General features: G+C 34.9%; 1 protein-coding gene across 1 annotated transcript; it reads left to right on the forward strand.

Moving 5' to 3' along the window:
* Nucleotides 1-345: 345 nt before the first annotated feature.
* LOC132308681 (protein STRUBBELIG-RECEPTOR FAMILY 8-like) lies at nucleotides 346-10,814 on the forward strand. Its single transcript, XM_059806851.1, has 16 exons — nucleotides 346-757; nucleotides 1,210-1,342; nucleotides 1,536-1,607; nucleotides 1,694-1,759; nucleotides 1,851-1,922; nucleotides 2,053-2,124; nucleotides 4,275-4,346; nucleotides 4,427-4,492; nucleotides 4,572-4,637; nucleotides 4,732-5,057; nucleotides 6,281-6,537; nucleotides 8,431-8,702; nucleotides 8,843-8,978; nucleotides 9,344-9,486; nucleotides 9,615-9,771; nucleotides 10,118-10,814. Exons 1-16 carry the CDS (start codon nucleotides 649-651, stop codon nucleotides 10,268-10,270), a joined length of 2,172 nt encoding a protein of 723 aa, XP_059662834.1. The 5' UTR covers nucleotides 346-648; the 3' UTR covers nucleotides 10,271-10,814.
* Nucleotides 10,815-12,407: the final 1,593 nt, after the last annotated feature.

Genomic DNA, 12,407 nt, shown 5'->3' on the forward strand with positions numbered 1-12,407 from the left:
TATTGAGTACCAGCAGTAGTATTACCTGTTCAAGAGAAAAAAAAAAATCAAAATTTCAAATTAGTCCACAGTCAGAAAAGGCCAAAAGTCCCCTACCTTTGCACATCAGGATAGTTTAGTCATTTTACTCAAGATTCCCTAAACACCGGTTCCCTATCTGCCTGCCACTTTGCCCAGTCTATTGACTCCAGTCGTTCAAAATCGTCGGTGGTCTTCGCAGAGAACAAGAATGGCATTATCGCAATAGACATCATTCATGAATGGCAGTTTAGACCTTCCACCCTCACAGTTAAATACTGGTCCACTCTTCTCGCACAGAGAGGAAAGAGACTTGAAAAGTGAGATTCGTGTAATCCCTGCCTGCTTCAAACCAACTTTTCGCCTGGTTACAATTTTCCCCTCTCTCACACACATACATTTTTTTTTTCGGAAGGTAACACACACGTTTCGCCGACACACACAAGGTACACATAGTAATAGTGTAAAACAAAACACAAATAGAGTAAGAGACACACTTTCTCTCTCTTCATTACAATGGCATGTCTCGTTTTAGACGATCGCATTTACTCCTCTTCGCCTTCAGTTCACTGCCTCTCTTGCATGGTTGCTAGGTCAACACCAGAACTCTGACTGTAACCATTGTGAAAAATGGCAAAGCACGGAACAAGCTCTCTGTCTCTTACTGAGTTTGTTCTAGTCGCGACGACGATGGTTTTTGCTATTACATTTGTTGATTCGACTACTGATCCACCTGACGGTACTCTTTTCTTCGTTTGAATCATTTTGATTTGCCTTAAATGTTTGGTTTTGTAATGGATTGATTGTTTGGCAATGCAATGTGATTTTAGTGAGTTTGAAGTATTCTATTGGTTTGTAATGGGGTTTAGAATCGATGCAAGTCAAGAATTTAGCATTCAAAATTTAGGCAAGATCTTAGTTTTGTTAATATATATGTATAAATATTTATGTAGTATGTGTGTATAAATAAATATTCGGCGTATACCTGCATGTATTGTTAATTAAATCATTTGATGTGAATGTGTTTAGGAATTATTTAGTTTTGGGTGGGATTATATGTATATATATTTATGTAGTATCTATGTGTGTATAAATATACCTGTATGTATTGTTATTTTAATAATTTGATGTGAATGTGTTTAGGAATTGTGAGTTTTGGGGGTTCTGACTGTGGTTTTGTTTGAGTTACAGTTCAAGCTCTTGAGGTTATGTACACTTCATTGAATAATCCTTCGCAGCTAAGTGGTTGGAAAGCGACTGGGGGCGATCCGTGTGGAGAGTCATGGAAAGGGGTCAGCTGCCAGGGTTCTGCTGTTGTTTCCATGTGAGTGTGAATCTATATACACACACATGACACGTTTATATTAGGCGTGATCTCATAGTAGCGTGTTGTTTAAATTGTGTATGTTCATGTGAATTATATACGCATGTATAAATATGTGTGATCCCCTGTTCTTTAAATTTGTACCTTCAGTAAATAATTTGGCTAACGAGGCATATTCTTGTTGGTTTAACAGTCAAATTCCAGGGTTAGGACTCAGCGGGACAATGGGATACTTGCTTTCAAATTTTATGTCGTTGAGGACATTGTGAGGAAACTTTCGATTTATCTACTTTTCAAGACTACTTGGAGCTAGCTGGGTTTTTTAATTCCTTTTATATTTGTTTGCTGTAGAGATATGAGTGACAACAGCATTCATGATTCAATCCCATATCAGTTACCACCGAATCTCACGAGCCTGTAATGTTGAATCTTTCTTTGATTGTTTGTCTTTTAAAAATGTTTTGTTTAAATTGTTTGTATGCTTATGCTTATCTATTTTTCATTGCAGAAATCTTGCAAACAACAACTTAAGTGGGAACCTTCCTTATTCCATTTCTAACATGACTACTCTTAATTATATGTAAGTGTGACGTCTAAATGTGATTGATATCTTTTTGCATATATAAGATTTACCTTTTTCAGTTAAATTCTGGAGTCTTTCCTATAGCCTAACCCTAAAGTGTTTATTTATTATTATTATTTTTTTTCAGGAACATTAGCCAAAACACACTCTCTCAGTTGATTGGAGATATATTTGCTAATCTTTCTGGCCTCACTATGCTGTAAGATATCTGATTTGTATAAATGTTTATTATCATTCAGTTGGTCTTAGTTTGTTTTGGATAAGATTTTGACTATTATTTTTCAGCAAGTGACTTCAGTCTCATGGTTAGTCTTTATCAACTAATCTTAGTTCCATTCATATCCTTGAACTTCCTTGAGGCAAATAAACTCCAATCACTTAGTAAAATTGGTCTTGTAAGTGGAACTCTTTATCAACCACCTCGGATATTTACATTGTTGTTTTCTTGCTGGAGTACGTGCTCTTTTCTTTGTTCTTACTTGCTGTTCAGTTTTTTACTTTAGTATTTTCCCTTGGGAAGGAGATCTCCTCTATTTGTGTTTCTTTTCCCCTTCTTCATAAAATTTGTGTTTCTCATTAAAAAAAAGAGGTGCTAAACTGTCTGGGAATTTTCTAGCTACTTAGAAATATAGATCCAGTTAAACTGATTGATTATCTTGCAAGCATCGCCTGAAAGGTCCAGTATATCACGTGCACATCCTTAATGATCATCAGGAGTGCCTTATTAATCTTCTTTTCATTTCACTTTAATTGTACTAAATGAATTATTATGCTTGTATCTTGAATTATTAGTTTGAATATCATTATCATAATGCTGATTGTGATTTTGCTCTCAATAATTTTCTATATACACATGTACTGATTTGGTAGCCACTATGATTCACAACAATCCTGTGCACATTGAAACTAGACTGAACAATCTACTGAGTTGATGAGGTGGAATGTGATGAAAATACATAAAGGCTGGATTTTTTATTTATTTATTTTTATTTGATGAAGGTTCCTATGAGATGACTCTGGTGGCGTTCTCAACTATAATGCCATCACACTCAAAAGAACAGCAAACATACATACTTATATTGGTATATGAATAGTTAAAACATCTGCTTGCTCTGTGAGATTTAAGAAGAGTGTGTGTGTATGATGGGGGATGGGAAATTGAGGATTCAAATACACACACATATTATATATATTTGTGGTTCCCACTTGTTTAGATATTCATGTGAGATGCACATTCTGATCTTTAAAGATTGGTTATGAGGACTTGTTCTCGAAGAGTGCTGTCTCTAACTCTGCGTGAAAGAATGTGTTTTAGTTCTTTTCCCTTCTGCATTGCCAATTACTCATCCTAAATGCTTATTTTGCGAAGTTCAACTGTAGATATTGTGCTTTTTGAGTTTCAATCAAATTTGTGCCTTCAATTACACAACAGAGCACTTATCAACTTCATCCATCTGCCTCAATCTATTAGGTGATGTCCTCCTTTGAACTCACTTTCTTTGGTCAAATGTCATGTTTAAAATTCTCTTGGTGGCTGATCTTAAGTTTCCTCAATCCTTGCTCTTTCCAATATTATTAAGTTACATAGTAAGTATATGTTAGGTCCTAACATTTCTTATTCTTACATTAATCTGTTACACTTTTTTCACTCCCTTGTCTTGTCTCCTAGTGTTTCCCACTGTTCTGGTCATCTTATCTAAAACTAGTCTTTATAAAGAATACAAAATTGTTTCATAACCAATTACAGAATCTGGGGATTAATGCCAATTTTTTATGGATGTTTATTGTTTTCTTTGAGATACAGCTCCATCATACATCTTCTTTAATCCTATTAATAAATCTGGACTAGACTCATTTCCTTTATGAAAGACACCGCAGGATCTATCAAGGATCTTTCCATATGCTTTTCTTAAGCCAATGAAGACCATATGAATCTCTTGGTCACTCTCTCTCCAATTGTACCAATTAGTTGCTCGAGAAATTATATTACCCGGTATCACCAGGTCTTGAAGCTAGATTTTTGTCAGATTTCATCTTTGTTTGATCATTTTGGTTCATAGAATATTAGCTGGCTTAGCATGGATCATTAATGTGACATATGTTTGTTGCTGAGATCATACAACAAGTTAAAGATAGTAAATTTTAAAATTTTAATAAAAAACCACCATTAATTTTCTATTATCAACAGTCAAATCAACCTACAGAAACACCTATGAAGGTTTTAAAAATGGATCTGGGTGAAATCACATTCTTATAATATAAAAAATAACACTAATATCTGAAGCCTTCAGTCACGATTCTTCTCAGTGTGGCTGAGTATATCTAGGATTGACATGCTTGTGAATGCAGGGATCTCTCTTTTAACAACTTTACTGGAGATCTTCCCAGTTCCTTTGGTTCATTGTCCAATCTTTCTACCCTGTGAGTGTAACAAAGTGCTACTATTTGAAGTTTTTTGTTCAGTTTGTTTGAACATGTCATGATATCTGGATTTGTGGCAGTCACCTGCAGAACAATCAGTTGACGGGTTCTCTTAACTTTCTTGCTGATTTGCCTTTGACTGATCTGTAAGTTGATTTTCTTATGTTGGGGTCAAGGTTTTAAATGTGCACATCTGTCATTACTTATGCGTTAAATTTTACTCAGAAATGTTGCAAACAACCATTTTAATGGATGGATTCCACAAGTGCTTAGTTCTATCCCTAATTTTAGGTAAGCTATTAAATGTCATATTTATTCTATATCCGTATGTGTTGTAATATTAAACTTATTAAATGTTTCTAATTTGGCGTTTAAAATAAAACAGATATGATGGAAATTCATTTGATAATGGACCTGCTCCTCCTCCACCTCCATATACCTCACCTCCTCCCAGTAGGTCGCATAACAACCACAGCCATTCTCTTCCAGGGGCACGTACATCCCGGGGATCTGATGGAGAATCATCTAATCCAGATGATGGAAATAAAAAGAAGGAATTGAGAGCTGGAGCTATTATAGGCATAATTCTAGCTTCTTCTTTGGTGGTCTTCTCTTTATTGCTTGCTCTTCTTTTTTGCTTTCGAAGGGGCAAAAGGAGAGAAAAAACTGTAAGAACTTCTACAGGAGTTCTCATCCGTGGCACAGACAAAGGTAGGTCTTGGGAAAAAAAAAACTATTCTTTGTTTACCCATTATGTTTTATTTTTCATTTTGTTTTCTGAAAATACCCTCATTTTTGTTTAATCTGATTTAACATGTGGGTAGGAAGGTGGTTTAATATGTTTTCAGATACTGGAAAGTGTCCCTTTAGTATCTTTCTTATAAAACCCTCTTTTGGGGGTATTCTTAATTAATTTGTTTTTTTAACAAAATAAAACAAATGTTAATCTTCTTTCATGTTTGTATTAGCTTGATGTTTCATATGGCAGAAAAGAAATCCAACTGTTGGAATCTGATGACTACAGCTGGTTACTTTCGGAAGCGTTCCCATCAACTGTTTTAGCACCTCTTTTTGTACATTACTTATCAAGTTATACATTGCAGATATTATGAAAATTTGTTATACTTTGTAAAATTATTTTGCAAAGATATTAATCATTGAGAAAGCACACATCGAATCAACTATAACTCAACAAACCATACATCCAAATTATTTGGGACTGGTTTAACAAATCTGATTCCTCCGTAGTGACAGCTCTATCTAGTTCTTAATATGTGCTTTCATTTTAAGCCATTGTATCTCTTCTCTCCACTCTACACTCAGTCCATTTGATTTTTATTATTCTAATTTAATACAAATTATTCCTTTGTGCTGGTGCACTCATTCAGCTTATCTGCACAGTATGAACCATTGCAGACTCATCATTTTTTTTTTTCCTTCAATTATTTACCTTCTTTAACATTCTTTGTTGCTTGTCAACCACTCTGTAGTTTCATGTTGTCTCAGTTTTTCTTCTTTGGTAAGTATTCTACAATTAAAAAACACTTTGAAGCTGTAAGATGACCTGATTTTATTTATTTATTTATTTTTGACAAGCAAAGATGGCCTGAACTTTAACCTAGAGTTATATGTTAGAACCTTAATTTTAGGAGTTTAGAATATGGTGAACCAAAATTTTGTTAATAGTGCAATTTGGTAGATCACACGTCAGAATGGGATATAACTGATTCACAGGGGCAGCTCAGTGCACCTGTCCCCGTTGTGAATTCCTTCACTTAAAAACAACGTGAATGCTGTCGATAAGAATGCTGTCCAATAAATTAGAGTAGACAGGACGAGAAGTCTATTTCTGAATTTTTGTTAGTGTTGCAATCTAGTCTGACTCGTGCTGGCTTGCTGACCTCTTCCATGACGCAATTTGTTTCACTTTGTAGTGAATACAGAGATGCAAGAGCAGAGGCTAACACCCATGGCTACTGTAGCAGATCTAAAGCCCCCACCTGCAGAAAAGGTGATGGTTGAGAAGATGCAAGGGAAAAATGGATCTGTAAAGAGGGTGAAGTCCCCTATAACTGCTACTTCTTATACAGTTGCTTCTCTTCAGATAGCAACAAACAGCTTTAGCCAAGAAAATATCATTGGTGAAGGCTCACTTGGTCGTGTTTATAGAGCAGAGTTTCCCAATGGAAAGGTAATCTCACCATGTTATAGTTGTACCTAAATTTATATTCCATATGAAGTGATGGAGAGTATTTATGCTTAAGAAGGTGAGGCAGTTCTCTAGACTAGCTCCCCCGTTGTGTTTTAATGATCCTGCAGTATAGTAGTTTAATATTTTTGTGATGTAGACTCTTAATGACACGGTTGCTAGTCCTGAATTAAGGCTTTAAACAATAGTGAGGGCAGTAAGATCTAGGAGAGCATTGCATTTCAAGGGACTTCTAATCTAAGAACCAAATAATTTCTGTTGCTTAATTGCTTTGCCGGAGGTTGGTTTCATTGCATTGCAGATTAAGATAATCTTTTATGTGACAAATCTGTCCATATTAAGTCCATAAAAAAGAAAATTGCTGTCTTTGTTATTTTTCTTGTGTTGCACTTTCACCTCTCCCTTGTAGTTCCCAAGTGATTTTCAATCCAAGAACCAATTTGTTTTTATCAATTAACAGCTTTTCTGCAAGCTTTCTTTGGTTCCATCACAGATTAGTAGTTTTTTTTTATCTAACTATGTATGACCCATCAATGAAGGCACTTATTTAATTCTTCTTTAGCTGCTTGTGTCTCACTTCTCATTGAAATTCCACGATTATATTGCACCCAAGAGATCCTCGTTACTGGAAATTGGATGACAAGATTTTTGTCCATGTCTTTGTAACATGTTATATTGGATGTTGGTAATCTTGCTTATTTTGTCTACATAATCAGCACTTTCCTTTGTATTGTCAATCAACAATGCTTAAATGCTTTCTGAATTCCGAGTTATGGTTCAAGTGTGGAATTACTTGATTCAAAAAGCATCTTAATCAGCTATGCTGTTTTGCGATTCTGCTGTCTAGAGTCATTTTTGAGGTTTATTTTCGCCAACATATTTTCTCATTATCTGAATCCACATGGTTTTTGGTCTTCCAGTTCTTCATGCATTATTTTCTCAGAGGTGTAACTGCTGTCTTCTTCAGACATGGTCATACAACTTGAACAACAACAACTCACAAATATTTTGCTAAGATTCGAGCAACTAAATGACTAAGAAATACAAGCACTTCTAGGAGGAACCATGTTCATTTCAGACACGTGACAAGCATCGACATTTCTTTCACGCTTTCTGATGTGTGACTTTTACATATTGTACATGTTTATAATTAAAAAAATAAATAAAATTATCAATTTCCAGACACATAATTGACACCTTCTTGAACTTATGCTAACATGTGACCAATGACATTGGATAAGATTCTCTTTTAGTATTGGAAAAAAAAAAGGTGTAGGAGAAATCAAATGATAGGTTTAATATAAATTTTTACCATATTGAAAAACAAATGATGGAAGGTTTATTGAAGTAAGCATGGGAGTAGGAGGGGAGATATCAAATTGTGTATATATTCATATACATATTTACGTACATACACAAGCACTAGCCTACATATATATGTACGATTTCTAAACTTCTCCAACTTTAGGATTGAGTTTTTTGAACCATAATTTGGTTCTGCACTTCAGTTTTGATGTCGTGGATTAAATGCCAACTTTCATGCTGACTGAGCCCAGCTATTTTAGATTTTCCATGAATCCATGGTCAATGAGTCACATCAAATGTTTGAAAAAAGACATCTTAACTGCACTTCCTTTTGATATTTGGTTGGACTATCTATGATAACATGTTGATGGCAGACGAATCCAGTTTTGTGTCAAGTGCATGATGAGTAACTAATGTCTCATACTCACATTGTACGCTTCCTGTTTTTACAATTGTGGTTAGATAGGGCACTGCCACATCAACTGAAATACAAGGCTTACTTTTCTAATTATAAGTTATACATTATTTAATGATATAAACTATTTTTTTTTGATGTATTGTTTGTTCTAGATATTGGCCATTAAAAAGATCGACAATGCAGCATTATCACTACAGGAGGAAGATAATTTTCTTGAAGCTGTTTCCAATATGTCACGCCTGAGGCAGTCAAACATCATTACATTGGTGGGATATTGTTCAGAGCATGGGCAACGTCTTCTTGTTTATGAATATATAGGAAAAGGGAGCTTGCATGATATGCTGCACTTTGCCGATGATAGGAGTAAGACACTGACATGGAATGCACGTGTTAGAGTGGCACTTGGTACCGCTCGAGCTCTAGAGTATGTAATACGTCTAGAAGTTCTGAACTCTCTCTCTCTCTCTCTCTCTCTCTCTCTCTCTCTCTCTATATATATATATATATATATATATATATATATTTCTATCTCTCTCTTTTATAAACCAATGCTGCGCCCCTCAGGTATTTGCATGAAGTGTGTCTGCCTTCTGTTGTACATAAAAACTTCAAGTCGGCAAATATTTTACTTGATGAAGAGCTCAATCCCCACTTATCAGACTGTGGCCTAGCTGCTTTAACACCAAACACAGAGCGACAGGTACATTGATTGGGCTGAATTTTTTTATCCATATTCATTAAAGCTGTTGTGCCCCTTCATCCACATGGTCTTCTCAAATGCATTTGCATCATGAATGAAGTTTTAGATGGTTTCTTAATAAAATTGGGAGTATCAATGAAAAAAGTAGTATAGTCTTAATGTTACAAACGGTCTATACTTATCCAAGAAATAGATCATTAGAGGTTTACAGGCGCGGCAAGCAAGCATTCATTTCCCTCATGCAACTATTGTGATACTGATATTCTGTCTAAATATATGTTTCCTTTTTTTTTTTTTTCCTTCTTATTTCCCCCCTTTTTTGGTTATATCAGGTTGATCTGAATTATTTTAACAATGTTTGACAGCTTTCATCAGCCCAGATGGTTGGTTCATTTGGTTACAGTGCTCCTGAGTTTGTCTTGTCTGGGATATACACTGCAAAAAGTGATGTTTATAGCTTTGGAGTGGTGATGTTGGAGCTGTTGACGGGTCGGAAACCGCTGGATAGGTAAAATCCATCCTACATTACTGAATAGTTGCATCTCATATTTACATTCTTGAAATTTATTAATGGTTTCGTCAAAAAATTTACGTTTCTCTCACTTTTTCTTCCTTTTCGGTTTTTCTGTCCTTTAGTTCAAGGGTGAGATCAGAACAGTCACTTGTAAGATGGGCTACTCCTCAACTTCATGATATAGATGCCTTAGCAAAAATGGTTGATCCAGTACTAAATGGCATGTATCCTGCCAAGTCTTTGTCACGCTTTGCTGACATTGTTGCCCTCTGCGTTCAGGTAAAATTTTTTCTCCAATACCAAGCCCAGTAGTTGCCGTGTTAAGCTTAGCTTCTGATAAGCCATATATACATGTTTGAGGATAAGTTGATCTTGTGTTACTCTAACTTCTGTAATCGTGAGAAGAATTTTCTTCACACGCATTGAAAGAAATTCTTCTCATCAGTCAGAATTAATCTGTTTTATGTTACTCATTTTGTCATCTAAATTATCTAATTCGAAAGATATTTGCCCGGAGGGATGGAAAATGCAGCCCTGGACGGGAGTGCCGGTCCAGTCAAAGTCTGCCAAATGTACTTCTCATCAGTGAAAATTGATTAATTCTGTACTTGTATTTTCCATACAGCCTGAACCGGAGTTTCGGCCTCCCATGTCTGAAGTTGTGCAAGCACTGGTTCGGTTAATGCAGAGAGCAAGTGTGATTAAAAGGCAGTCCCATGATGAATCAGGTTTTGTGTACAAGACTCAGGACCATGAAGCCATTGAAACATCATATTAAATTTGCAGTCTTACATATGCGGTTGGCAATCTTTGCAATTTTGTATGCTACTATGCAAAGGTCAAGCATCGATTCAAACGGCTCATTCAGAAAAAAGCTGCGTAAAGGATGATGAGCAACCTTACGGCTCATTCAGAAAAAAGCTGCGTTAAAGGATGATGAGCAACCTTACGTAACTTCATGCACACCTGACGAACTTTATAGATTCAGTATATATAGAAAAACCGATTTTCCTTTTCATTATTTCCTGTTCTTATCAGATCCATTTTGGATATTTAGCATGCCCATATGAGGATTTAGGAGCTTTACATTTGCCAAGTTGATCCGATTATTATTATTATTTACAAGGCAAGAAGGGTTAGAAGTTAGATTAATAGATGTAGAAAGTCGAAGCCTGACACTCCAAAGTCCAACGGAGGGCTATCAAGGCATCTGTAGTTGATCCGATTACTTGGAACAACAATAAATTAGTTTATGATCTGCCAAAAATATATAAATTGCATTAAAATTTATGATAGCAAAGTGCATTCTTTATTGTTTTGAAGTTCTAGGTATTTTAAGCTTATTTGTTTCTTGTAGAATCATTCAAGTGCACACACCAAATCGTGTCTTTCATCATGTCTCTTTTACTATATATTGTCAAATAGACAGACAACTATTTTCATAAATGGGTGTTTCCGATTGTGTCGCAGTAAAAATAAGAATAAATTTCTAAATAATTTTTTAAACTTCTATTACTTTTTTTTTTTACTATCAAACATTTTTATTTAACTCTGCGGTAACTCAATTGGTTAGGTCTTGGGTTTGTTTTTCAATGGTCACCAGTTCGAGTCTCCACAGTGAAACTTACTCGGTCGTTAAGCAAGTTAATTCGGACACATACGATTATCGAAGAAAAAAAAAAAAAAACATATTTTTATACTCATACTTCTAAAAATCTTAGATCAAATATACACATTATTAAACATGCTTTCGAATAGGTTTTTAAACTCCAAAATAAAAAATAAAAAAAATTGCTTCTTTCTTTAAATTAAGGCCAAAGCACAAAACTACTGTAGTTACAAAACAGACCTTACATATATCACTGTGTTAACAAGTTATAACAATCCGACAAGTGGAAGAACAAGATCATGAGGCAAGAGAGCTTGAATATTGAGTAAAAGAACAATAATTTCAAACCATCAAAGTCTTGAAAACAGTAACCCTCAATTCAAGTTGTAAAACCCTAAAATTCGTGCAAACAAAGTTAAACAAAAGAAAGAAAACATTTTTACTAATTTGCAATCAGATAGTCCGTGACTCGCCAGAAAGATATGGATACGTTCAGTCGAGAGGAGCTCTTGAGAGATAATTGTTGTACTATTGAACACCAGTTATCCCTGTAAGGGCAAGAATTCAAATAAAGCCCTAAAATCTATATTTATATTTATATATATATTTATGTATATGTATATGTATATCTACATATATATTTATTCATATAGGATTCCTGTGAATCATTTTGATTCTCTTTTGAATCCGTCTGGACGGAACAGTACTGTTACAATAGAGAGGATTCGGGTCGACAGGAGTATTGTGATAGATTCAACATAATATATAGAAAAGCCGAATTTCTTTTTCATAATTTCATGTTGTATCAGATCCATTTCGGATATTTAGTAAGCCCATAGAATGATTTAGGTGCAGCCAGAATCTCTTGTAAAATTTCTGGTATTGTGTGGGACTTTTGGTTCCACGCTTTACATTTGCCATGTAGATCCTGATTAAACCCAACCAATTCCACAACGAACTAGCATTTGAAAAATAGCTCAACGGGTTATGTTGGTATCGAGTCTATTGACCTATTTAGCATAATAATTCTAGGTCAAGTATCTGACATGATGGATTATGTTTGACTTATTTATCATAATAATTTTAGGAATTCTCGCTGGATATGTAACACTCACTATCTATACGATAATTTAAATTTTTGAATCAGATCATAAATGGGCGGTAACTAGAAATAACCCAATTCATTTCCGTCAGATAAGTATTTTCTTATCTTCGTGATTGTGGAATGAATGGATCAAAGCATAAGGTTGTTAGTGTCCGAAACACCCTTTTTAGATGGAAGTCATCTAAAATCAGACGCAATTAG

The sequence above is a fragment of the Cornus florida genome, unplaced genomic scaffold (assembly GCF_030987335.1).
Source record: "Cornus florida cultivar Cherokee Brave unplaced genomic scaffold, ASM3098733v1 CherokeeBrave_3.0.0_Hap2_Chr01, whole genome shotgun sequence".
Lineage (NCBI taxonomy): Eukaryota > Viridiplantae > Streptophyta > Magnoliopsida > Cornales > Cornaceae > Cornus > Cornus florida.

Excerpts from the sequence above, each read along its gene's own strand:
- LOC132308681 (XM_059806851.1), top strand. The coding sequence starts at position 649 with ATGGCAAAGCACGGAACAAGCTCTCTGTCTCTTACTGAGTTTGTTCTA. Across the intron at positions 6,538-8,430 it reads CAGAGTTTCCCAATGGAAAG|ATATTGGCCATTAAAAAGAT; the intron begins GTAATCTCACCA and ends TGTTTGTTCTAG. Across the intron at positions 9,487-9,614 it reads GGTCGGAAACCGCTGGATAG|TTCAAGGGTGAGATCAGAAC; the intron begins GTAAAATCCATC and ends TCTGTCCTTTAG.